This window comes from Neoarius graeffei, chromosome 1, assembly GCF_027579695.1.
Source record: "Neoarius graeffei isolate fNeoGra1 chromosome 1, fNeoGra1.pri, whole genome shotgun sequence".
NCBI classification, from domain to species: domain Eukaryota; kingdom Metazoa; phylum Chordata; class Actinopteri; order Siluriformes; family Ariidae; genus Neoarius; species Neoarius graeffei.
The window spans coordinates 58,941,802-58,969,715 of NC_083569.1; the positions used below are offsets into that span (position 1 = coordinate 58,941,802).

The 27,914-nt window shown below is 41.0% G+C and overlaps 2 protein-coding genes across 2 annotated transcripts; one reads left to right on the top strand and one right to left on the bottom strand.

Moving 5' to 3' along the window:
• sox19b (SRY-box transcription factor 19b) lies at positions 1-3,012 on the top strand. Its single transcript, XM_060935658.1, has 2 exons — positions 1-973; positions 1,208-3,012. Exons 1-2 carry the CDS (start codon positions 336-338, stop codon positions 1,452-1,454), a joined length of 885 nt encoding a protein of 294 aa, XP_060791641.1. The 5' UTR covers positions 1-335; the 3' UTR covers positions 1,455-3,012.
• Positions 3,013-14,964: 11,952 nt separating this feature from the next.
• Positions 14,965-25,981, bottom strand: mpdu1b (mannose-P-dolichol utilization defect 1b). Its single transcript, XM_060935672.1, has 7 exons — positions 25,679-25,981; positions 24,298-24,363; positions 24,060-24,192; positions 23,381-23,466; positions 22,355-22,473; positions 22,139-22,249; positions 14,965-16,640 (listed from the first exon to the last, which is right to left on the bottom strand). The coding sequence occupies exons 1-7, from the start codon at positions 25,803-25,805 to the stop codon at positions 16,518-16,520; spliced, it is 765 nt and encodes a 254-aa protein (XP_060791655.1). The 5' UTR covers positions 25,806-25,981; the 3' UTR covers positions 14,965-16,517.
• Between the last annotated feature and the right edge of the window lie 1,933 nt (positions 25,982-27,914).

Sequence of the window (27,914 nt, forward strand, 5' to 3'; positions counted from 1 at the left end):
TATTATTCAGAGTCAATCGCTGTTCAACAGGTGGCTTTGTCGAGTTAGTACTTGGAATAGCGTAGCTGTGATTTAGTTGTCTTACTCTTTTAATCGACGCTTAAAAACAAACAAACTGCCAGCTTTAAAGCATCAAAACGTCGGAATGGTAAACTTTTTATAACACGTGGAAATTTTTAGACCTTACAAGTTTTTTGTTTTTTCCCAGAGAATCGCACCGACCTACTGTATGCAGTAGCATGCGGCAATAAGCTGCACTTGCGCCCTGTTTGTTTGCTTTCGGCTGATCCTTCGGCTACTTTTCGACTCGAACCAGCTTCCTGTGGAAGATCAGAATGATGTACAGCATGATGGAGCACGAACTTAAGACCCAGCCGGGTCAGCAGAATCCTCACCCGAACGGCCAGATCATGTCGCAACACGGCGGCTCCGGAAACATGCCCCAGGCGGCTCCGAAAAGCGCGTGCGCTTCCGGCGCGGACCCCATGGACAAAGTGAAGCGGCCCATGAACGCGTTTATGGTGTGGTCCCGAGCTCAGAGGCGCAAGATGGCCCAGGAGAATCCAAAGATGCACAACTCGGAGATCAGTAAGCGCCTGGGCGCCGAGTGGAAACTGCTGAGCGACGCCGAAAAGCGGCCGTTCATTGACGAAGCCAAGCGTCTGCGCGCCGCGCACATGAAGGAGTACCCTGATTACAAGTACAAGCCTCGGCGGAAGAGCAAGCCGCCGGTGAAGAAGGACAACTCTGCGGCTAAGTATCCTCCGCTCGCCGGCGGAAGCCTACTGGCCGCGGCGCATGCGCAGAGTGGAAGTCCGCGCGTGGACAGCTATGGCTGGGCTCCGGCCGGAAGCTACGCGGCCGTCCAGGGCGACGCGCTCGCCTACCAACAGCAGCTGCACCGCTACGAGCTTCCGCTCCAGTACGCAGCTCCCATGTCGCAGACCTACATGAACGGCGCTAATTCTTACAGGTACATTTAAGCTGGCACTTGCATGCATTATAGTCAAAGCTGTTTGTTTTGTTTTTGCTCGCTTTCTTTTTCACGCATGCTAAAAACAACTGAATTTGACCTCATGCTAGTCAGTTGTGTGTCTATAATCTATTATTGCTTGGCTGAACTTCTGCCTGGCCTGGAAAATCTCACAACTCCTCCAATTATTTGTTTCACTGGGTTTCTCATCATCGTGTTTTTTATGATCTTCAGCCCAATGTCCTACAGCAGCAGTCCGCAGCAGCCCAGCCCTGTAATGTCTATGGTCAAGCCGGAGGCCTTCACTCACTCACCCACTGGAGCAACAAACCATCACCGTGGGGCAGTTCAAGGGGACCTTAGGGACATGATCAGCATGTACATCCCTGGAGGTGATGTGGGGGACCCTGCAGCGCAGAGAGGTTACCCAAGTGTCCAGCAGCACTATCTCGGCAGTACGGTGCCCCTCACACACATCTGAAGTGGAGAACAAAAAGGACTGGGACTAGCTCAGCTGGATCACTACGTAGACTTGTAGTGCAACAAGTAATCTGTGTGGATTCTTGGTGGATGTTGTGAGTACCTGTTGCACATAGGAATATTTTCTACCTCTTTAAGTGATCTTGTGTGGTGTTTTTTTTTTTTTTTTTTTTTCCCCCTCTGTGGATTTGTTCACCCCCTTCTCCCAGTGCCCCTCCCCCTCTTTCCTGTTCTGCCCAGAATTTCACCATTAATGCAGCTTGGAGGTTCTTTCCACAAGAACTTCCTAATATAGATGGGTATGACCTGTCCGTGTAATTGCCTTTCTGTGGCCGTTTACACTTTTTTTTTTTTTTTTTTTTAAATTCAATTTTTATTGTAGAATGTTCCCTTTGTATATGTGATCCAAATATCAAACTGACTGTGCCTTTCTGCTGTGCTTTTGTTAACAGGGATTGGGGACATTCATGCAGTAAAAGGCAATCATGATCAAAAACCAAAATGGGGATATAGGCACACTGAAGTCATGCCCACTCGATCACTATAGTCAGTGATGTGCAAATCATGTGACCTTTGGAGCAAGTGTAAGCTAGTTTGTAGTCTTTTTTTTTTTAAACAAAATTTGTGATAAGAGTTGGGTGAAGTACTACTAATTAAACTTAACAGATTGAGAAGGAAAAACGGTTTGAAAATTGACAAAGTTAAATATATAATTTTTTTTTTTCTCCCCTTCTTGCTTTTTGAAGGACATGAAGCAACCAGTCACAATGACTATATAGTTTTTGCCTAACTTTTCCACACCATCCTTTTAACAGAGTAGGGTATGCATTAGTTGCACAAATGAACTATCAGTCACCATGAGAAGTAGTCTGCACAAAGAAATCATATATTTCAGCAATAAAATATCCAATACATTGACTTTTTAGCATGAGACTAGCACTATGACATTCCTTTTCAATTGTTTATTTTAAACCAATCTGAATGCACTGTTCTTTACCCTCCTATCAGTACCAGGTATTGTCTTCGACCAAGACTTTGTGTACCAGTCTGGAGTCCATGTGGAGGGGCTTTTACTACTTGGTTGTGAAAATTGGAAAAGGAGGGTGTGGTTTTTTTTTTTTAAATAGAATAACGTGTACATCCTTTGGGTGCATGAGGAGCCTGTACTGCTTGTATAATGCCAGATTTGCATAATTCAAATGGCAAAAGTAGTATGCAGGTGCTGCTAAGTGCAGCTAATTTGGAAACATGTTGCCTTTTTTGGGTTTATTTGATGGTCTAACTTGGTCAGTCTAGCATTTTCCGTTTTTCGAACATATTTTAGTCTAGGAGTCTAGTGGTCACTAATGAGTTAAGAACTTTAATGTAATTTATATTAAAGTAATGAAATGAGTGAATGTTTACATTTGCCTTCCAGGTGAGTGTGCAACTTGCCGTTTCAATGTAATTTTTTAAAGTCCTTTTAATACTGTCTGTAAATAGCCTTTGTACAGTTTTATGGCCCTTATAAGGGTCTTTTGCATAAACAAAAAAAAAGTTAAATAAATTACAAAAAAGTGTCTGGTCTGAATCTTGTCATGGTAGAAATTATCTTAAAATTGATTTGATTTTAATTATTGATCTTGCTCACGCAGTTGTGTACATGATAAACGTGGCTGTTTTTTTTTTTTTTTTTAAATTTATATAATTCTGTAAGGTTCTTTAAAGGGCTTCTAACGTTGATGCATTCAGTAAATAGGAGCATGTACTTTGCTTTTTTTTTTTAAAAAAAAGAGGTACACAAAATGAACAACATGAAAAAGGATGAGTGATTTAGTGATTATTTTAAGGTTTCTAAGATCCGTTCACATCTTTTATAAAAGCCAGAATGACTGACTGGTTTCAAAATGGTGTGTGTACATTTAGTACCTGTTACGTTTGGACAATGTTTGTTTGTTTTTTTTTCTTTTATTATAATTTTAAGTCATTTAGGACACCATGTCTTAAAGTAATTGACTTTTTTTCTATTTGCATGAGCAGTTCTTGAAATATTAATTATGGCAGTTGTTGAATACTGCAATTTACTTTTTTTTTTTTTTAAATTAAAAAAAAGAGGGTGAGGGGGAACAAAACAAGCTACTGTTTGGTCTCAAGCATTAAGGCAAGAACCTCCATAAATGAACTTTGAACATGCCGGTTAATTGAAAAGCTCTCAAGGTAAATGTTAACTAATTCTGAAGAATCTAAAATATGAAACATTTTATCATTTCCATGTTTTAATTTATATAAAAAGTTTAAAAAAAATAGCTTGGAGATTCTTCCCAAGACAGTGTCTCATTGTGTGCTTGGCATATTTTAAGATTAAATTTTTAACCATTTGTGTACACACACAGATCCAAATCTCAGAATCTGACTTTGCTGAGCTGCCTTGATTTGATTTTGAAGCCAAGAGCAGTGGAGCCCAAGTAGACTGTGCAGCTTAGAAGTTTATTTTTTTAAAATTAGATATAACATGCTGAGCTTGTCATTTTGTTTATTACTTTTGGCACAAGATTAACTTGGTAAGTGTGCCATGTTGAACCTGAGGAGAAAAGATAAGAGGAGGACTCTCTGAGCCACTTGCAGGGAAAGTTTCTGGGGGACTCATCCGTCACAAGGCAGAGGGCTCGAATAATTTAGGGCCAATCGATTTAAATCTCTCCCCTTTCTTCTTTTGAAAACTCTCCTGTCCTCCCCCTCAGTGCTCTCCCATCCTTCTCCGGAGTGAAAGCGGCTCTTGGGTCCGGCTCGTAATTGGCCGTGTCTGAGGCAGATTGGCCGCCGCTTTTCAGCTCGCAGGTGTGCATAGTAAAGGAGCCCAGTCCCGAGCGCCTCCCCTGCACCGCTTTGTTCCCTTTTTAGCGCTCCCCGCCGCGCAGAAAATTAGTGTTGCCGTCCTCTCCCCCCTCTTCTCTGCGGACTTTAACCCTTTCACCAAGCTCCACTATTCTCATGGAAATACAAGAGTCCGCTTGGGCTAATCGGAGGCCCACGGGAGGGGTGCAGGGCGCGCAGGAATCATAGGATATAAGCTCCATCCCCATTTCACTTCAACAGCGCAAATCCTCAAGCTTTGGTTGATCTGTGGCTGCATAACCTGCTGTAACTCAGGGAATGGACTCGAGTGGTTGTTTCCAGAGGAGGACAGTATAGTGCCAGTCATAACAATGGGGAAAATTCATTTTTGCATTTTTTTAAAGTCTCACCCTCTATTTTCCTTTAATAGCAAGAAAATCTCATCTCATTATCTCTAGCTGCTTTATCCTGTTCTACAGGGTCGCAGGCAAGCTGGAGCCTATCCCAGCTGACTACGGGCGAAAGGCAGGGTACACCCTGGACAAGTCGCCAGGTCATCACAGGGCTGACACATAGACACAGACAACCATTCACATTCACACCTACGGTCAATTTAGAGCCACCAGTTAACCTAACCTGCATGTCTTTGGACTGTGGGGGAAACCGGAGCACCCGGAGGAAACCCACGGGGAGAACATGCAAACTCCGCACAGAAAGGCCATCACCAGCCACAGGGCTCGAACCTGGACCTTCTTGCTGTGAGGCGACAGCGCTAACCACTACACCACCGTGCTGCCTCTGAAAATCCTACTGTTGTATAATTTTCGGACATTTATGTTCTTGTTTTTGATAAAGCTATTCAACAGTACTCACGACGTTTGTGGTATCTGAGCGAAAAACTAGTAGGAGTCGCCTTTTTTGATGCCCGAATTCCTGTGGGTGAGAAAAGAAAGATGGTGGAAGTCTTGTCTGGACCTGAAGGAGGAGAAACTGACAAGCCACGAAAAGATGTAGATTTAGAAAATATCAAGACCTTGAGCATCTCAAGCTTCATTACAAAGCACACCCACACTTTGTTCACAAGCCTTCACATTCCAACAGGCTTCTTAGGAAAAGCCCTGGAGGAATGGCCAGAAGATGAAGATTACCAGGAGGGAAAGAGACTAATTGGTGGACTGAAAGTTGTCAACGATTCAGCTGAAAGAGGTGTAGCTCTTGTTCAGCAGTTCAATGATGGCATCACCATTCATGAGGATCAAAAACAGTATCTTTTACAAGTTGTCAAATACCATCGAAAACAGCATCCAACAGTGAAGAAGAGTAGTCTTTAAAAAAGATGGTTGGTCCTTTTATTGCTTCTATGTATTTAAGTGTTCAATACTGTTTAATAAAGTTTTCATCTCTGCAAATTAGTAGCTTCATATGATTTCCTTACATGCTATCCAAGTTTTTTTTTTTTTTGAAACAAGCCAAACTCACACAATAATTCCAAATTTCAGGGAGTTTGTGCCACCTCTAAACATCAATAAATTTTGCTAATATTTCACAGCATGATATATTTAGCCCAAAGGAAAAAAACTGGGGGGTGAGACTTGAGAAATAGATAACTTCATTTTTTATTGGCACCCTAGTGGACAGTAATTACTTGAGTACTCTACTTAAGCACACTTTTTGAGTATCTGTACTTTACTTGAGTATTTTTTGGAAACTTTAACTTGAATGACAAATATCATACTTTTCTATCAAGGTCCTTGTTACTCATTACTATGAAGCAGCTTTGAAAGTGGATGTATTTTTGTTTTGTTTTTTAAAACATGATGTTTTTTTCGGGGCAGCACGGTGGTGTAGTGGTTAACGCTGTCACCTCACAGCAAGAAGGTCCGGGTTCGAGCCCTGTGGCCGGCGAGGGCCTTTCTGTGCGGAGTTTGCATGTTCTCCCCGTGTCCGTGTGGGTTTCCTCCGGGTGCTCCGGTTTCCCCCACAGTCCAAAGACATGCAGGTTAGGTTAACTGGTGACTCTAAATTGACCGTAGGTGTGAATGTGAGTGTGAATGGTTGTCTGTGTCTATGTGTCAGCCCTGTGATGACCTGGCGACTTGTTCAGGGTGTACCCCGCCTTTCGCCCGTAGTCAGCTGGGATAGGCTCCAGCTTGCCTGCGACCCTGTAGAACAGGATAAAGCGGCTAGAGATAATGAGATGAGATGAGATTTCTCAGCAGCATTATTTAACATGATCAGTTGATGGCAGAATGGAAGGAGGCGGTTCTTCCGGGGAACGCACGCACCCACCCAGGGCCATACCTAGAACCCATGTTTCAGTTCTCATCTCATTATCTCTAGCTGCTTTGTCCTGTTCTACAGGGTCGCAGGCAAGCTGGAGCCTATCCCAGCTGATTACGGGCGAAAGGCGGGGTACACCCTGGACAAGTCGCCAGGTCATCACAGGGCTGACACATAGACACAGACAACCATTCACACTCACATTCACACCTACGGTCAATTTAAAGTCACCAGTTAACCTAACCTGCATGTCTTTGGACTGTGGGGGAAACCGGAGCACCCGGAGGAAACCCACACGGACACAGGGACAGACCCGTTGCAACAAGGTAGGCAGACTTGGCAATTGCCTAGGGCCCCAGCCCTCGAAGGGCCCCCGCTGCCGAACGACTGGTTATGTATTCAATAGCAATGACAACTTTTTGAGCGCGGCAGCGCAGCGCCTAATGACACTTGTTGAAATACCCTAGTTCCAAGGGGGGCTCCCTAATGCACAACAGCGCCTCCCTACATGCTTTGGCCGAAAAGTGCAATGACAGTCTGTTGTCAACCCCTCAATGCCCATCTCCGTCCAGTCAAGTGGTTGCAGAGCTCCGCAGCAAAAAAAAACAAAACAAAATCAAATATGAAGCGAAATTATCCCTCAGGGAGCCAGAAGAGAAAGAAGAAAAGGGAAGAGGAAGACAGAAAAAAACAAGACACTGGTAAGTGAGAATGTACACACTCATTAATACCAAGCAGGTCGACAAGCAAATTTGGTAGCTAGCTTACGTTAATGGTAGTTATCTTGTAGACAGAGTTTTTAACAGTGATGTAAACGTTGTCATGCACAACAGGCTTACAAACTTGCAAGGACTGGCTAAAAATTCTAATATGTGCCACACAAATAGGTGAAAGACTGTCAACTTCTCCCAGATTAACTTATTGTGTTTATCAAAATGTCATAGTCAGAGTTAGTTTCAGCGAGCTGCATGGCTTTCATCAGAAGTAGCTAGTGTGTCGTGAGCATGAATGGAGTAGGACAGGGGATGGCTCACAAGAAAGCTCTTTTTTACATAAATAGGCTACGTTTGTGACCTTGGTCGGATATTAATGCAGTAATTCAGATAAGAAACCCAAACTTTCTGCAAGGAAGCCCTGCTGCGATCAGCACGGCTAATGGCTACGACATGGCAAGTTTGCTTCGCTTGTGTCTCTGTATTGTTTTTGCTTCCATAAGACAGCCCTTGCCATTTTATCTGATTCTAGTAACCTCTGCAAGAATTCCATGCATCATGACTGAACTGGAACGTGTATTCTTAAATTTTTATGTGTTTTTCTATACCTTTTGCACTTTTCTGTGTGTGCTGGTTCTTATTAAGATTCTTATTCATGTTTGTAATCATTTAATCACCATTTGAAGTTATTTCTACTTGTGTATATACTGTAAATATTTAGTGTTGTGTTATTTGCACATTTTATATTACTTTGTCTTATTTTCATATTTGATTTATATATGTGTGTGTGTGTGTATATATTTTGTCTATTCTTGTGTTTAATTGGGTTTGATAATTATTTATAATAATGTAAAGAGTTCATTTATTAAGTAAAAATCGTAAGAATTATTACAATATGTGTGATGTTTATTTATTAAGTGTTCAGTGGGTAGGTGGCCATAAGGCCTTTCGTCGAGGGGGGGATAATTATGGGCCCCAGATCCCCCTTTGCCTAGGGCCCCCAAATAGCTTGAAACAGGCCTGCACAGGGAGAACATGCAAACTCCACACAGAAAGGCCCTCGCCGGCCGCTGGGCTCGAACCCAGACCTTCTTGCTGTTAGGCAACAGTGCTAACCACTACACCACCGTGCCGCCTGTTTCAGTTCTGAAAGGATTAAAGAAGAAGAAACCTTTATTTGTCACACGCACTCTTCAAGCACAGTGAAATTCATCCTCTGCATTTAACCCATCTGAAGCAGTGAACACACGTGTGCACACACACCCAGAGCAGTGGGCAGCCACACTAGAGTGCCCGGGGAGCAGTCAGGGGTCAGGTACCTTCAGCCCAAGGCCACCCCATGGCCCTAACTGCATGTCTTTGGATTGTGGGGGAAACCGGAGCTACCCAGAGGAAACCCACGCAGACACGGGGAGAACATGCAAACTCCACACAGAAAGGCCCTCGCCAGCTGCTGGGTTCGAACCCCGGAGCCTTCTTGCTGTGAGGTGACCATGCTAACCACTACACCACTGTAAAGATACGTTTCATTTTAAATGTCTGCTTTGTTTGCCAAAAATGAACCACATCACAGCCTACAAAAACTCGCCATCCGACCTGCGGAAGCATATTGAAGTATGTAAATGTTTTATTCCAAGAGAGAGCTTGCAGTGAAGTTGTCTGTGCTTTTAGAGCTAGTGATAATGTTGCAATAGCTATGCAGTCTGGTTAGTCAAATGACTTTCTATAGATTTGCCCGCCAAGTTGCCATTGCCTTGTCCACGGCCAACGATAACACATAGCTAGTTCACTTGGACACTGTTAGTTAGCATGTAAAAACAGAGTTACGCTAACATGAATAACGTTAACTTAGATAGATTAGGGATAAAATTAGCTCTTGTTTTAAGTCATTCAAATTCTGTAAAGCTGCTTTGCGACATTGTTTATTGTTAAAAGCGCTATACAAATAAACTTGACTTGATCTGCAGTCCTTTCAGAAATATGTTTTAGCATAATCTTGCCAAATAAACAGAATGTAGAAATTTTTCTTTTCTAGTAGCATTAGCTACCCAATATGATTTTGAAAAGAGTTTGCTAGCATGTCAGGTGGAGCATCACTGACTAGCTAGCTTAACGTTAAACCACCATGATGGCACAGCATGCGTTCATTCTGTGAATTCACAAAATAATCCAGTAGGTTGTTACAGAGGCATGAGGTATTATAAGCATTGTGTCAACAATACAACAATGTGTTGACAGAAAATGTACTTTTAATACTTAAGTATCTTTAAAAGCAAGTACTTTAACTTAAGTAAAAATGTGACTGGACAACTTTCACTTGTATCGGAGTAACATTGGACCAGTAGGATCTGTACTTTGACTTAAGTAATGAAGTTGGGTACTTTGTCAACCTCTGGTTGTTTCTCCTGTTTCAAAGCAACTCCATGAGTTCATTCAGGTGTGTCGAAGCAAGAAAATAAAGCTCTGAAAATCTCCAATCATTTATACTTTTGTGTCTAACCAATCATCTGACGTAAGCAGAAATGATAAAGCAGCTGGAAGTTGGCCAGGCATGTGCGTAATGTTGGAGAGACTTAAAGCAGAAAGCAGGATTTTCTCCTATAATGTGTGAAGTCTCTTAGCAACAAGCAGCCAGGCTTCAACAAGTAGTTGCCATGGTTTCCACAGGACGGTAAGCAAGTGCGCGGGGAGATTACGACAATTAGCGGAAGCTGCAATATAGAGGGGTTAGTTAACTAGCCAGGGTTCGCACATTGTCCAAGAACAGTTTGACTGTGGTTTTTAATATTACCATAAAGAGTTCCAGTTTATTTGTAACCGATTTCATGCAGATAGTGTCAATACCGTGTACAGGGAAACAAACATTAAAGGGTACCATGGAGACGGGCGCGTATTTACCTGCATTCCTAAAGAAGACTGTACAGGCCGCGCCTATTCCGCACGCACCATACACCCAGGGGAGAGAGAAAGTGAGACAGTGTGCTATTAAACTAGTCGAGTTTATTCAATTGAGGGATTACAGACTGGAAAATGTATCCCAAGTTGTTTAAAAAAATCCCTGGAATGGTCAAAAAGACAGGTCTAGCCCTGTACTGATTCAGGCTCAGTGCTAAGAAAGAAAGAAAGAAAGAAAAAAAGAAAGAAAGAAAGAAAGCACAACTTTATTCATCACACACTTCTGAAATTTCCTTTCTGCATTTAACCCATCTGAAGCAGTGAACACATACATGCACACATACGTGAGCAATGAGCACACACACATACCCAGAGCAGTGGGCAGCCATGCTAACAGCGCCCGGGGAGCAGTTGGAAGTTAGGTGCCTCGCTTAAGGGCACCTCAGCCCAAGGCCGTCCCATATTAACCTAACCGCCTGTCTAATTCCCATACTCAAATGCCTACTATACCTAGTCATTAACAAATTAACTGAATTTGGTTTTCTCAGATTTTAATTTGTGGAAGGATGCAAGTGAATGCTGTCCTCCAAGGGAAGAGGAAAGAAAGAAAGCACAACTTTATTCATCACACACTTGTGAAATTCCTCTCTACATTTAACCCATCTGAAGCAGTGAACACACACACACACGTGAGCACATACGCAGCCATGCTAACAGCACCCGGGGAGCAGTTGGGAGTTAGGTGCCTCGCTCAAGGGCACCTCAGCCCAAGGCCATCCCATATTAACCTAACCGCATGTCTTTGGACTGTCGGGGAAACCCACGCAGACACGGGGAAAACATGCAAACTCCACACAGAAAGGCCCCACCAGCCTTGAACCCAGAACCTTCTTGCTGTGAGGCAACCGTGCTAACCACTTACACCACCTTGCCGTCACGATCAAATTTGACACCCCATCCATCCCCAATGAACTATCATCGCTACTATCACATACCTTTTTGATATTAAAAAAAGTAGCAAAGTTAAGACCATGTCAAAGAATTTTGGACTCTTTAAAAAGAAAAGCTTATTAAATGGTTTATATGGATTTCACTTATTAGCCTAATTTTTTTTCTAACATGGTAAAACTTGTGAATCTCACACTGTTTTAATCCACCACAGTCAGGGAGCATATGTAACCTACTTTGCAAATTTTGCCAAGTCTGGTTTCTCAGTATCAACCCTTTATTTACATCCCAAACAAATAATTTTTACTTCTTGTAATGTCAGCAATCACCATTTTCACCAAAAAAAAGGAAATGCTAAATATCGCATGTAAAAACGTAAACCCCCCATATATCCGTATCACTTAAGTCCATTATAACATCTGTATTTAAAAAAAAAATTACCCATTTACTAACTTTATGTGAATAGAAACCATATATTTACATGATATTATTAAGTTTAAAATGAGACATTTAAGTACATAGAGAACATAAAAAAGCCAGAAATATTTTACACTATTGCTACAGAACTTGAGAATTTTTATATCTACATTCCAGAGCTCAGCTCACAATCTCTCATTTCAGAAATTTCTGTGATACATTTATGACTAAGCTGCTAGCAGTTTCTTTTTTTTTCTTAAATGTCAAAAGTACATCAAGAAGTAACACTTTGCCGAAGGATTCAAACACAAAACACATAGATAAAAGCAGTTATTGGTAACACATTATGACCAGAACAGCCACTGGACTATTTTCGAAAGTAAACAATGTCACTTTCACAACTAGACAATGTCAGTTTCCTCTGTATCTGCTGGACTGTCTGTTGTTCTGTATGGAGAGTGCATGGACAGATAAGCATCAGACATTTCAGTAACTCTATAACTAACAGGTTCACTAGTTATCTACAATTTGTAAGAAAGAGTTATATTCTTAATTATGGCAGACATCTGAGACAAGCATGCAAACATACAGATAGGCAAAGATAGACACACAAAGAAGCGACAAACTTGCTGAAATATTTTTGCAACAGTTATGGGATCCCAACAGAAAATCAGTCACCTTGTTAAACACTGTTTTTCATCAATCTTGAAACAAACTTTTAGATAAAGAATCTATAGAGTAACAAACTCCTAAAAGCAAAAAGTTATGTCAGTTGAATAGACTGAGCAGCACACCACTGCTGGTTCGAACTGATCCCACTCAGTAGTTTAGGTCCTTTTAGGGTTAAATGGGTATCTAATGTATGAACCATGCTTTTGACCTGAGTAAAAAGGTTGTGTGCCACAAATAACACCTATTATGGATATAATAATTGCATATTAATGATGTAATACTTTTATACCAATTTCCTATATGTGGTTTCAGGGCTCTTTTTGTTCCCCTGCATAATTAACTATGAAACAGCAGCCTACAAACATTACAATAAGTCCAGATTTATGAATTTATATCTGAACTTGTATATTATTACCAAAAACAAGACTTGGCAAATTTTGCAAAGTAGCCTCCAAATATCAACAAATACCACCTGACTCTCCCCCCCAAAAAATTCAACCACTGCATATTTCTGACCAGGGTAATTACCAATCTGTGTCTATACTCAACTAAATAACTAAGTTACTTAGTCATGGCCTGAAGGTTAGAGAAGCAGCCTTGGGTCCAAAACATCACTGGTTCGATTCTTGGGACCACCAGGAAAAATATGAGGGGAGTTGAGTGCATGAACAGCACTTCCCCCTCCCTTGGTATCACGGCTGAAGTGCCCTTAAGCAAAGCACCTAACCCCCAACTGCTCCCCGGGCGCTGCAGCATACGTAGCTGCCCACTGCTCTCTGGGTGTGTGTGTGTGTTCACTGCTTCAGATGGGTTAAATGCAGAGGAGGAATTTCTCTGTGCTTGAGTCTACATGTGATAAATAAAGACTCTTCTAAGTATAATGGAAAAAAAAGTAATACAAAGTCATTATAAGAGTGAAATGTCTTAAAACAACTATAGTTTAGAGCTGAAAAGATTAGCTTTGAGGAGCAAACAAATTGGTTTTATTGAGAGCACAGACAGAGAGAGAGAGAGAGAGAGAGAGAGAGAGAAAGAGAATGAGAACTACTTGAGCACTGACTTGCACAATGCGTTGTCAGACCTGCCCCAAATGTTGTTTGCACGCAGGTGAGTGAGTGAGTGGGCGTAGTTTTTTCCCCTTGTCTTTTTAATACAACTGTTCTAGTTGGTTGAAATGCCACCAACGCTGTACACAAGCATGTCTGACTCACCTTCACACAACACAGCTGAACATCGCTCTCACGCAATAGCAGTGTAGCTCTGCAAGAGGAGGGGAAAGATCGGACTGATAACATCTGTTATGTCTGGCTGATATGGTATGTGTGGACATCCATCCACCTTATGCTATCAATAGCTGTCAACAATTGGTGTTTATAAGCAGCCAATTAAAAAAAAAAACACATTATGAACCCCCCCCCCCAAAAAAAAAGAGAGACCCGTGTCCAACCGTATTGAGCCGTCCTTAATAAAGAAACTTCAAACTGTTACTTGACAGAGGCATGTGTCCTCGTTGTGGGAGGGAAGTTTCTGCCAAATCTTTCAACAGTTGCTGTCAAGGGTTGCATTTTTGTTACTGCCAGATTGGTGTGGATGATTTGGTGAGGTGCTGTAGTTGTTTTAGAACATATTTTGTGATCAGATCAGACACATGGGTTCCTGCAAGTTTCTGAAACGTAGAAACTCAACTTCAAACGACTGGCACTGAGCCACACACAAACATCAGCTATTCATTTGACTTCAAGACTGGCAAGGTGGTGATATGTTACCACTACAAGATAAGACAGTTTCCCATGTAATAAGTCATTTCTGTCAAAGTTGCTATCAACCCAAAGTATTTGGTCTAAATATACACAATCTTTTGAATGTCTAGGATTATAAATCCATCCAAAAGACTACTTTGGTTGAATCATTAAAAGTAAAATAACAGACATTTACAAGTTCCAGTCAAACAAAAGGGAAACAATTTTCTCAAAAACATCAGAAATAATGATGCATAAATTTGTTCACAAACTGTTTTTTGTTATTTGTGGTGAAGGCCAAGACTGAACAGAGATTTATACCTAAAGGCATGAGGTCAGAGCCCATTTTGGTGAGCAGCTGCATTGGGCATTGACAAAGTATGTGTACATTAGACTGAGGCTAATGCACCTAACAGTGTTTGCCAAGTGTGGAGAGAATGACTGACAGCTAACACTAATGAGCCACACCCTGGACGAGACTGGTCCTGCAGCAACGACCTAGAGGGAGGGGAGAAAGCAACACACACACACACACACACACACACACACACACACACACACACTCTCTCTCGCTCTCTTCCACGAATCTAAAATTAAACACTGCTTACTGACTTAAACTCATATCTCATAAGTTTGATCTCTTTTAAATGGTGTAGATTACATGCCAGTGTTAGAGGTTTTTCCATTTCTTGTTCAGCAAAACAAGAGATTAATTTTAGAAGCTAAAAAATCTGTGACAAACCGGTCTGGCACATGAATGTCAGGCCGTTATCGTCACCAAACAAAGGCAGGGCAGTGGTGTGTTCGACTGATTAAAAGATATGGATATAGAAAATGCACTCTCAGGTGGGGGGAGATAAGCATGTGGCCCACACACTGAAGAGATCTGAACAGCTGTGCTTAAAAAGAGAGCGAGAGAGAAGAAAAAAAACCCTGACAGACTATTCACTACTGGAGAAGCCGACTCAAGAGCAGACCTCCCAGGAACACAAAGGTGATAAGACCAGGTTTATCTCAACACATCACACACCTCTTGGTTTCATCCTTCCATTTTATTTTAAATTTACGGAAGTGAACATAATCACACTGCCTGTGGCTTAGTTCAGTGCCACTTTTTGTCAGGTTTCAGCTTGGCTGGATTACATGTATTGGCAGAACTATTATTTGGTTTTATGCATGGGAAGTTCTTCAATGCAAATGAATTAAAATAGCTTGAATTGTTTTAACCAGAGTAACTCCTAGAGGGAAAAAATTTGATACTATTCCATTTAAAAAAATAAAAGCATTGAGTGAAACAAGTGAAAGTTGGGGAGGGGGGGGATTAGTTTAATGCCAGTTTGATCACAGAAACTATTGTGTAAAAGGGGGTAGAGCTTAAAGAGTGTGCAGTAATCCAGCAGGCGATCTGCTGCCCTCTACAGGTTAAACGAATCAATAACCACACAGTGCTCTTTGTTAGAAAGCACCAATATAAAGGACACATTGACTTGAGGTCAACCGAATTTTAATTCAGAAGATGAACTCAGTGTGTGTTGCTGGACCCATTGATTTAGCAGAAAGAAAAACTATACGATCAATAGACTGATCACAGAATTGATTGTACCCAGTAGTTTAACTAAATTAACCGAGAAGCTTAAACTACTAACAAGGAATCAAATAGTGTCAAAACATTTTAAAAGGACAGACAATTTCAAAGAGAGTTTCTACTTTTTTTTTTTTTAAACACAACCAACCAATTTGTCCAACTCACCACTTTGTTCATATCGGTATGTTACAAAAGTGCAGAAGGCATTACTCAGCCACCATTAACATTTTTGCCACATTTACATACCAATTTGTTTATAACTGGTTATTAATTAACAAATAATTCTGTTCCATTCTGTAATAAACCTAAAAATATCAGAACTGTAGGAGGGGGAAAAAAATAGCAAAACATTTCTGTATGGACAATTTAGACGCGTTTGGAACAAACAAAATATTGAGGCAACACTCACAGCTGATGAGTAAAATGGTTATATTAACACCTTCAACAACATATTTTAGCTGGCCATTGATTTCATTTGTGATGTTGTACCTTAGCAGCTACTAGAATAAAATCAGTACACCCATAATGATTAAAGAATATAAACAACAAACAATAAAAGGAATTACCATGATGCACAGGTTGCTAAAATATGGATAAAATTTCTCCTTTCCCTGAGCTAAGAAAATAAGGAAAACTGGACAGAACAGGCATTGCAACCTATGAGCTTATACAGCCAATGGAAATATTAATCATTGAGATAAGGGCTCCTTCTGAAAGTTCCTTTTTGGTCCTAGTAATAGATGCCCTTCCATATAGAGCACTGTAGGCATACCTCTGTATTTATACCTCTTCACTCACTACTTGGTTAAAGTGTGTATGTACCAACACTGTGAAACCTGCTGCTTTAAACAACTAATCTCAAAAGATCAACATTCAAAACCACTTAAACCGATTTCATTCCAAATTTACAAGTACATTCCATACAAGTTGCTCAAAGCAGCAAGTTAACTGGTGTAGACAGAGCATTAGGAGCCTCAGCTCCTCACAGTTTTGTGGTAGCTTTACTCAGCCTTCTTCTTAATTGCTGGACTGACATCCCAGTAATACAGAACCTGAGCGGCAATCAGCCCATTACAGCAGGATGAGATGACATAAGAAAGAGCCATCAGGAAGTCACCAGTCTCCTGCAGAAACATACAGGAAAATACAAGACACATTAGAAACTTGTGCGACCATCAGTGGTAGCTTGGGCAAATAAGGTGGGGTTTACATTAGACCGTATCAGCGGATCATCAGATTAACGTTTTTAAAACGATTAGCGTGCACACAGCAACGCCAATACACGGATACGCTCGGCTCCGCAGGCATCCTGCACTCCAAATCACTCCGCCCTGAACAGCGAGTGCCCTCTGGAGGGTGCGCACTCCGGCCCTGCGCATCTCACAGAGCGCGCGAGTGAAGCGCACGAGCAGTGATTCGGGACTGAGTCGCTGTGTGTGTGATCCCAGCGCATATCACTTACCACTTGCAAGTGGAAGGATGGCAAGCCTAAAGACAATCATAACTACACAATGGGCAGTATTTGCATCAGTATTTGCAGTATTTTCATACTTTTATACTCTTTAACCTCCTAGGGCCTAGCGGTCACATACGTGGACAGCACTTTTTAGAAATTCAGAACAAGAATCCACATATGTGGACATACTTTTTCCCAAAAAGTACATCTTATCAAAGATGATGCTTAGTTTTTATTCTAATCAGGTTCTAATAAGCCCAAATAGCAAAAAGAAATAAAAAATGCATGTAAAAAAAACAGCTTGGGTCTTAGGAGGTTAATGAAAGGTGATACAAGGCGGAAGTCCGCGCCGTTTTTCAGCAGTCGCGTCACATGACCAACGCCAGCGAATCAGGAAGGTGGATGTCACAGTGACGTTGTCCAATGACGACGCCAGCTAGAGCTCAGCACAGCGTATCCGCGTATTCTCAATGTTTACACAGCACCGGACCAGACACGATCTGGATTGAATACATGGACCCTGGCGGATTCCCGTTTCCCGGCGTTTTAATGTAAACAGACAGTGTATCCGCGAAGAAAACAAGACAGATACAGTCTAATGTAAACTTGGCCCAAGTCTGAAGAACTGCTTCCACTTATATTTATACAATAGTTATCCAACCCAAAAAACTAATCAGGATGTGTGCAGGTGTGAAAAATTTAATCGTTTACATTTTTTAAAAAAATATAATTTAATAACAAAATTGCAACGATATACCAAATATACAAAGACTATTCAAAAAAAGTTATGTTTATTTTAGATCTTCCGCAGAAGTTAGTCTGTTAACATTTTACAGCACAGGATGCAGACACATGGATTAAAGCAAAAAAAAAAAAATCATCTGACTGAAAAAAAAAAAAAAGCTTCAAGTCGTTGGCCCCTACCACGTCAGCGATGCGTCAAATTTTAAACGCCGTGTTGTCCATTATCCCCTAGACCCCTACTTATAGTATATTTACATAATTTTAACAATGACTAAAGCTAAGGCAAGACTTGACCATTGTCATTACTGGCTATTCATGATGAAACATCAAGCTTTCAGCACAAAGTGCAAATTTATTTCAACAGTACTTTAGTAATGCACAACAGTGGTTCAGAGAAAAGTGCAAGTGCAGTCGAACTTGAACCATGCTTTCAAAAGAGTGGAACAGAGAGAAAAATAAGAAAATCTGTTGAAATAAAGCCAGGAAACAAGAAAAGTAAAGTGAAAGTTCACTTTTTCTGCTTCTTCGCAGTGAAGCCAAAGGCATCTAGTTTGGCAACACCCGATGCCCGTTTTTGTTTCTTTTTCCTTGGCACAGCAGCAGGAGCTTGCCATTATCGGCCATTTCATTTCGCCAAGCCCATCTCCACTTATACTTTACCGTTTTGTCGATGTCTGACACATCTGTGCCCTCATTTAAAAGAAGCGCGTCCATGCTGGCAAAACCGAAAGTAATTTGACGCGCTCTAGTGATGGAAATCGAAGGGCCTATGTCCGGTGAAATATGGCCTTATATGCAGTACTCGAGTTGAGGGGGGATGTGGGGGGAGGCATCCCCCTTCTGAAATAAAAATCTCAAATCATCCCCCTTATAAAACGGCCATCCCCCCATCACATCCCTTGGGACATTTTACCAATTAATGTGGAAATTAGCCTACTATTATTTTAACAAATATTACTACCATTTCAACATTAGAGGCTTTGCGCAGTGATAGCCTACATGTAGCCGGATAAAAAAGACGCATATTTATTTATTTGGTTGCACCTCTCATTCACACCTATACGGAGGTTTCAGTCACTGAAAACAGCTACTTTTGCAAACTCTGGGCAGAGTGGAGATTTCTGAAAACTCCATCTTCAGACACTCGTGTAAATCGGGAAAACGAAGCAACAGTGGGCGAGAGGGCGCGCGCGAATATAATGAGTCATAGGTGTGAATCTTTCACCGAATGCCAATTGTCCTGGTTCTTCATGAAATCACATGCGCATGCACAAATTCATTAGGTTAACTTTCAAATAACTGTTCTTGTGCACTTGCGACACCGGAGCCACTTTCCTGAATTTTGAGCTTTGGAGTATTCGCTTCTTTATCTATTTAATCAATGAACTTATTTGTCACATACATTAAATTACTAATGTAAAACATTAGTAGCCTATTTAAGCAATAGCTATTTTCTCCACTGTTTTCCGACCTTTTGTGCTGAGTGAATGAGACACTTCATTACACTCCACTGACTGACTTCCAATTCCGGACTTTTTTGAAAATGTAAAATATAGGCCTACGAGATGATATTTTTGGCACTTAATTCGCGTTGGTCCTTCACTATTAATTTTTGAGACTGACGAGGCACTAAATACTGTGGAATTATTTTCTCCTTACTATGAAGTTTGGCATCTTAAACAAATGTCGGGAAATCTTGCAGCCCGACTCTGCAGCCTCCAATGTTTAAGCGAACTGCTGAAACCATAATGTTTAAAGATTAAATCGTAGGCTAATCAAACCAAAGAAAAACACAGCCTTTCCAGAACATTGTCTGCCGAAGCCTGTTTAACCTACAAAAGGCTTAATAGCATAGATCTTGCTGCGGCTTCAACAGGGCTGTTTAGATTTTTCACCTGATCGCCTTTCAATAGGCAAATATTATTATTATTATTATTATTATTATAATAGGCCTAGTATTAGTAGTAGGCAAGTAGTTGCCTAGTAGTAGGACAGCCAGATTGTTTCATCAGTGGAGCCGCCATTAAAAGGAAACTGATGCGGAGCGCCGCGGCTCGCCTCGGGGTGAATTGCGTCCCGAGGCGCGGAGCTGGCCCGCCCTGGCAGCGCTGGTTCGTTGGGGAGAGGGCAGAGGTCGCTGGCTGCCAAGTTTGGAGAGGCTGGGACCTCCCCTGGCCGAGTTACGAGCGTGCAAAGTCGGGCTGGAGCCGCTGATAGAAACGAAACTCAAGCCGAGCACCGCGGCTCGCTGCCTACGCCCAGCCTCCCTGGGACTAGACAGTAGTGTAGGCTGTATTTATTTATTTAGGCCCATCTAGCGCAACAACTTATTCCTTTACATATACTCAAACATAGCACAAGAAAGGGTTCAACAACAGGCAATCACAGCAGCTTGGTGAAGTTCTAAATCACATTGGTGTCAGACCTATGGGCCTACCCCCCCCCCCCCCCCCCCCCTTTTTTTCCTCGGATCTGCATCACTCACATTATTGACCTTTAGCGCTCCCAGTTGACGGAAATCCGTCGTAGCGACGGAAAACTTTAATCCATGCAGACATCTCCATGTATGCTATCTCAAGAAAACAGTTTGAATGCAATACATAATGTGCATCTCAAAATATTGAAATATCATGAAAAAATGGATTTTTTCATAATTCAAAAACATTTAAATTTATTCTACATTCATTACATGTGAAAAATATTTCAAGGCTTTTTTCTTTTAATTTTGATGATGATCATGGCCTATTGCTCATGAAAATCAGAAATCCAGTTTCTCAAAATATTAGAATATTTCATGTTTGAGTGAAACAGTAGAATACCGGGTATCTCTCGGTTCAGTACACACGCCCACAATCATGGGGAAGACTGCTGACTTGACAGTTGGCCAGAAGACGATCATCACCTTCCACAAGCAGGGTAAGCCACAAAAGATCATTGCTGAAAAGGCTGGCTGGAAAAGGTGCACAAGCAACAGGGATGACTGCAGCCTTGAGAGGATTGTCAAGAAAAGTCAATTCAAGAACTTGGGAGAGCTTCATAAGGAGTGGACTGAGGCTGGTGTCACTGCATCAAGAGCCACCACGCACAGACACCTTCAGGAAAGGGGCTGTCACATTCCTAATATCAAGCCACTCCTGAACCAGAGACAAATGTCAGAAGCATTTTACCTGGGCTAAAAATAAATAAATAAATAAATAAGAGAGAGAGAGAGAGAGAGAGAGAGAGAGAGAGAGAGAGAGAGAGAGAGAGAGAGAGAGAGAGAGAACTGGACTGTTGCTCAGTGGACTTGATAACACAGTGGACCAACACCAGCAGATGACATGGCACCCCAAATCATTAGAGACTGTGGAAACTTCACACTGGACTTCAAACACTTGATTCTGTGCCTCTTCACTCTTTCTCCAGACTCTAGGACCGTGATTTCCAAATGAAATGCAAACTTTACTTTCATCTGAAAAGAGGACTTTGGTGCACTGAGTAACAGTCCAGTTCTTTCTCTCCTTAGCCCAGGTAAGACACTTCTGACATCGTCTCTGGTTCAGGAGTGGCTTGATATTAGGAATATGACAGCTATAGCCCTCTTCCTGAAGATGTCTGTGTGGTGACTCTTGATGCACCGACACCAGCCTCAGTCCATTCCTTGTGAAGCTCTCCCTAGTTGTTGAATCGACTTTTCTTGACAATCCTCTCAAGGCTGCGGTCATCCCTGTTGCTTGTGCACCTTTTCCAGCCAGCATTTTCAGGAATGACCTTCTGTGGCTTACCCTCCTTGTGGAAGGTGATGGTCTTCTGGACAACTGACAAGTCAGCAGTCTTCCCCATGACGGTGGTTGTGTGTACTGAACTAGACCGAGAGATACACAGTATTTATAGTGTTCTACTCAAACTTAAAATAAAATATTAAAAATGAGATACTAGATATCCGCTTTTCATGAACCATAAGCCATAATTATCAAAAGACAAAAAAAAAAAAAAGACTTGAAATATTTCCACTTTACATGCAATGAATATTGAAAGTTTACCTTTTCAAATTAAATTACCAAAAAAAAATTTTTTTTTCACAATATTCCAATATTTTGAGAGGCACTAATGTGTGTATAAAGTATATTGTTGATCCCTGTCTAGATTTATTTTTAGTTATTTAAAAAACACGAGAATCAAAATGCACAGAAAAAAAAGAAAATGTTTCTGGAAGAAACTTGGGGTCTGAACACTGGGTCAATGCAGAAGCTGAGGGATAAAGGCTTGCTTAAGGCCTGTAACTCTTGCAGCAGAAATACTGGAACTCTAAAGTCTCCTAAGATCAACAAACCAGAACCTTGACCAGAGCCACCACCGCTCCTATATTGCCGAAATACCCGTATATACATAATTAAGCAAAGGAAGCAGCTGGAATAATCAAAGTGTGCTCTGTAAGCCTACCTGCACTGAAGTGAATATACGTGCCAGGGAACCAGCAAACAGCAGGAACACAGAAATAGCTGACAGCTGTCCTGTGTGGCCGTTCTTGTAGTTGGTACCTGCCTGAATGAGCTAAAAATGAACAGAACCCAAAGAGATGATTTAATGTTTTCAGTGGAAGACTTTCTAAATACTTCGGCATAATTCAGTTAGATAATGGGACAAGTAATCACCCACCCTTCCAACGATTATAGCTGGCATGTTGGAGGCTTGCATGGTGGTGACAACAGACATGGGTGTGAGAGGAGAAATAAGGACAGCCACCAGGCCAAAATAGATGACCAGGAAACCCAATCCTGCAAATAAATACACAAAAATGATTAAAGTTAGACTGCCTTTCATATTTTTCAAGTGTAGGTCATGAAAAGAATTTTTCCTGAACACCCAATTATTTTTGTTTAGTGGACCGAAAGCTACTGAATTCCAATCACAGACTTCCAATTTTATTTGGCTTTTTAAAAAATAGAAAAATTAATGAATTTAGGGCCACGCGGCTCTAAATTTTCCGCTATTTTTTTCCTGCTTCACCATGACCCAATTCAAGATACATTATGTATCACGTGTTGGGCTTTCCCCGTTCGCGCAAAGCATTGTGGGATACAAATTTGAAACAGGAGAGGAAAATGAAGGACGCGAGTGTGTGAATGAAACACGGAAGACCGATTACAGTAACAAAGTGAGAAGAAAAGATGCAGGACCAAACTAATAAATAAATATCAGCGGTCAGCGAGCACCTCAGTGTGATCAGCTGTTCATTTAGCGACAGAATGATGTAACTGTCAGTACATGGTCAAGGTAAACCTGTAGATGGCAGTAATGCAAAGCTGTGGATGCCAGCTGCTGTAAAACCCAAAAGAAGAAGAAGGTGGTAAACCTACACATGTGCACATGGACTTCCTGTCTGCTTTGACTGTATGAAGCGAGCGATTTCATACACATTATTTGCTAAGGAATCCCCTCAAATTAAATAACTTCCCAGCCACAGAATGGCCTGATATTTTGAGAGACATTACAGAAATAAAACACACCATCACAATGACCAAATTTCAGAGGGAACTAAATTTAACCGATTTTATGAAATCAAAAGGCTGTCTAGCTTTAAATTAGAGATAATTTCTCACCTTACAGATGCATAATAATAATAATAATAATAATAATAATAATAATACCAATTTAGTTATTTATTTATGCTCAGTCTGATACCTTTAACAGTGCTTCCTTTATAATGCTGGATAAGAAATCCAATAGTAACTGTCTGCAACATGAGGAATAATGCTTCACCCCAGGCACTGTGAATCAAAGTACAGTAAAACAAACACCTTTAACCACTGATGAAAAACGGTTGAAATAACTTTTCATATCATATAAATGAAACTTACAAAAACAAACAAAATGCATGACAAATTTCAATAAGATAATTAGCAAAAACATTACTGGCTTCAAACAGAGCCAGGTCATCTGTGTAAGCAAGTTGATTGATACTGTTTTAAACACATACATACAGTATATGATGTGAGAAGGTAGTGGCATATTAGTGAGTGTGGTGCTGGTATGAGTGTTGCTAGAGTCACCACTGGGATGGAAAAAAAAAAAAAATCATCCAAAACATCTAGCCATCCCGCTGTTAAGGGCTAGGCAACGATTACCGCAAACAAGCAAGCTGAGCTACTGTTTATAGGTGCACAATTATAAAGTGTACGAACAAGGTTAGGTGTGATAAGTGACTAGTAAGTACACAGTGTTTAGAAATCTCCACACACTAAACTGTTCAGAATTGGCCAACATGCAAGTAATATGTTCCATGGTGGTCATATGATGCAAAGTTGTCATGAAGTGTATTAGAATAGTTTTTGCATGTCAGTGTTGTGACGTTCAGGTCTACCTGAAGGGAAAGCTTTTTGCGATACTGTAGGCCATAGTGCCTGTGATGGCAAGCAGCTCCAGCAACACAGATTTAAAACTTAGTCCTTCTGCACTCTTGGCACCGATCAATTTCAAGATCTGAGGTAATTTCACTGTCAAGGATGACAACCATAATGAGTGATCCTATAACTAGGACAGAGGATGGATGGATAGAAGAAAAATCAAATGAAAATATGAAAGCAGAGGATTTTCCTTACCAAGTACAGAGCCAAGGATGATTCCAATGCCTAAACCTTTACTAATTACCATCTTCAGACAGTCCACTGTGGGGAGTTATAAAAACATCATCAGACACAGTAAATAAAGGGACTGGGAATTGCAGAATGACGACATTTCCATTCAAAACTGCAAAGAAGAAAGTGCGAGCGTGTAGTTATAAATGTACAAATAAACATATTAGAAGATGCCCTTATAGCAAAAGGAAAATAACTCCTCATGGAAAGACTTATTGGAACTCCCTCTTCAAAGATATAAACTGGAGTAGAGCTTGGCTTGTCCCATTTAAATTTTTAATTTCTAACAAACCAGAGAATTACATCTTAAACTATTACATAACATCTTTCCTACTAATGCATACATCTCCACATTTTCCGATATCGATGACAGCTGTACGTCTTGTAAAAAAGATAAAGTATCATCCATTTATTTTATAAATGCCCATTTTGTATCACCTTTTGGAAAGATTTGGGAAATTTTCTTTTCGCTAAAACTACAGTCAAGTATCACTTTGATGAGAAAATTATTATTTTTGGCACTTTCTTGTACAATAATAAATTTAACATAATTAATCTCCTTATATTATTAGGTAAATTCCATATACATAAAGTCAAAATGTCCAAGGCAGCCCCCTCATTCCCATTATTTTTAACTGAATTAAAAATGTATTTTGAGTCTCTGTCACATATCGAATCCAACAAAAAGTGCTTATCAGCTATTCAATTTTATTCAAATTATATTAAGTGAAATTGTCTGTCATTTCAATTTGCCCTGTTTTATATCTCCTTTTCTTTCTTTAAACTTATTTCTATTTATTATTTTATGTTATTTTATTCACTTATCACCCTCATTTTTTTCCCTTCTATATTATTTTTTGATTTATGCCTTTGTCATGTCTTGGAATGTCTGTCACTTTGTCTTTCACTTGTTCTTACTGTTTTGTTGTTGTATTGTCTAATCTTAAATTTAAAAAAAATAAATAAATAAAAAGCGCGAGCCTGAGGCAACCAATGAAAATGTGCCCTGTGTAAAGCCACGCCTCAAACATACACATACAGCCAAGTTATAAAATATCCGTAACCATGGAAACAGCATTTCTGTAAATTAAAGAAACGCTGCGATACTGTACAAAATGGATCTCTTATAATTTGGCAAAATGTTTCCTCATGAACTCCATCCAGCAGGGATTAGGAAAAAGTGACACTGACGGCTAATGTTAGCGATCTAGAAACACGAACAGACTTTACACATTCCTATCAAAGTTTATTTTATTAAGTTCTAGAGTTAAAATGTCGAAAGTCTCAATTCAATGACAGCTTACAAACATCTTCGAGTCTAATTAGTAAAATACAGAAGCCTCACCATGCAGAAAATTAAAATTCAGGAAGAACTCGTCATAACATTTTTCTGGCATTAAATAATTCACCAGAATGTCTCTAAAAGGCTCCATGAATGATGTAGGACCGTCTGCTTTCTCGGACGTCTCCATTGTGTTAAAAAGGAAACGATTTCTCTCCCTCTCTCAATATAACTCAACTGACAGATATCCGGGCATTCTACAGCCCACGACCCGGAAACAAACTGCAGTCCAGCCTCATCAAAAATTTCTTATATCACTTATTTAAAGCCATCAAGAGGAAGTGAACCGGATTTCAGAGCTAGGATGTGCGAGTGCCTTTTCTTCTACTGCTAGATTTTCTGAGGTTTGGACGCCACTGAGGCGTGTTACTGCCTCCCTGCGTTTCACACGGGTACTTCACCTCCCTGAGGTGTTTTTAATTTTAATTTTTTTTATAACTTGTATTTACACTACCGTTCAAAAGTTTGGGGTCACCCAGGCAATTTTGTGTTTTCCATGAAAAGTCACACTTTTATTTACCACCATAAGTTGTAAAACGAATAGAAAATATAGTCAAGCCATTTTTCTGGCCATTTTGAGCATTTAATCGACCCCACAAATGTGATGCTCCAGAAACTCAATCTGCTCAAAGGAAGGTCAGTTTTATAGCTTCTCTAAAGAGCTCAACTGTTTTCAGCTGTGCTAACATGATTGTACAAGGGTTTTCTAATCATCCATTAGCCTTCTGAGGCAATGAGCAAACACATTGTACCATTAGAACACTGGAGTGAGAGTTGCTGGAAATGGGCCTCTATACACCTATGGAGATATTGCACCAAAAACCACACATTTGCAGCTAGAATAATCATTTACCACATTAGCAATGTATAGAGTGGATTTCTGATTAGTTTAAAGTGATCTTCATTGAGGGCGGCACGGTGGTGTAGTGGTTAGCGCTGTCGCCTCACAGCAAGAAGGTCCTGGGTTCGAGCCCCGTGGCCGGCGAGGGCCTTTCTGTGCGGAGTTTGCATGTTCTCCCCGTGTCCGCGTGGGTTTCCTCCGGGTGCTCCGGTTTCCCCCACAGTCCAAAGACATGCAGGTTAGGTTAACTGGTGACTCTAAATTGACCGTAGGTGTGAATGTGAGTGTGAATGGTTGTCTGTGTCTATGTGTCAGCCCTGTGATGACCTGGAGACTTGTCACCCATAGCCTTTCACCCATAGCCAGCTGGGATAGGCTCCAGCTTGCCTGCGACCCTGTAGAACAGGATAAAGTGGCTAGAGATGATGAGATGAAATGAGGTGAGAGCTTCATTGAAAAGAACAGTGCTTTTCTTTCAAAAATAAGGACATTTCAAAGTGACCCCAAACTTTTGAATGGTAGTGTAGTTCAAATTCAAATACCAGGGGCGTAGCTAGGCGGGGGGCCTGGGGGGGGCCTGTGAGCCCCCCTTTGTCGAACCATACATTTTTTTTAATAGCCGCATAAGAATATTAGAAAAGCGCCCACTGTAATTTTTCTAACTTTTTTTTTTAACTAGATTGTTCCCTCAGCCTCATTAGGGTTTCTATAACCTTGTATGGATTTCCTGAGGTTTGGGCACGAAAACCCAGTTCTGCGCAAACGTAACACGATCGCACTAGAAAGCATGGTCAAGCTGCCAGTGTAGCTGCAGTCTTTTTCGTTGTGAATTACGAGTATTTCCTCTTGTGTTAATAATTCGCCATGTCAAAACAAGCAAAACTTTCCTCCTTCTTTCGACGTGAGGAGAGGTAAACAATTTATTATATATTTTTTTCCATAGGGCAGCACGATGGCGTGGTGGTTAGCACTGTCGCCTCACAGCGGGAAGGTCCGGGTTCGAGCCCCGTGGCCGACGAGGTCCTTTCTGTGCGGAGTTTGCATGTTCTCCCCGTGTCCGTGTGGGTTTCCTCCGGGTGCTCCGGTTTCCCCCACAGTCCAAAGACATGCAGGTTAGGTTAACTGGCGACTCTAAATTGACCGTGACCGTGAGTGTGTCTGTGTGTCAGCCCTGTGATGACCTGGCGACTTGTCCAGGGTGTACCCCGCCTTTCGCCTGTAGTCAGCTGGGATAGGCTCCAGCTTGCCTGCGACCCTGTAGAACAGGATAAAGCGGCTCGAGATAATGAGATGAGATTTTTTTCCATCAAAGTTGCATTTTGTGGCTTTGAAGCTAAGTTTTAGTATGCTGTTTCTAGAACAAGAAAACATGGAAGAATACACTATGGCAGAGCGATC

What these genes read in the sequence shown, in the direction of transcription:
- sox19b (XM_060935658.1), top strand. Translation starts at nt 336, where the DNA reads ATGATGTACAGCATGATGGAGCACGAACTTAAGACCCAGCCGGGTCAG. An exon ending in AACGGCGCTAATTCTTACAG is followed by an intron (nt 974 to 1,207) that starts GTACATTTAAGC and finishes TATGATCTTCAG; the next exon opens with CCCAATGTCCTACAGCAGCA.
- mpdu1b (XM_060935672.1), bottom strand. Translation starts at nt 25,805, where the DNA reads ATGGAGACGTCCGAGAAAGCAGACGGTCCTACATCATTCATGGAGCCT. An exon ending in GCAAAAAGCTTTCCCTTCAG is followed by an intron (nt 23,467 to 24,059) that starts GTAGACCTGAAC and finishes TTTGATTCACAG; the next exon opens with TGCCTGGGGTGAAGCATTAT. An exon ending in GTATATTCACTTCAGTGCAG is followed by an intron (nt 16,641 to 22,138) that starts GTAGGCTTACAG and finishes ATGTTTCTGCAG; the next exon opens with GAGACTGGTGACTTCCTGAT.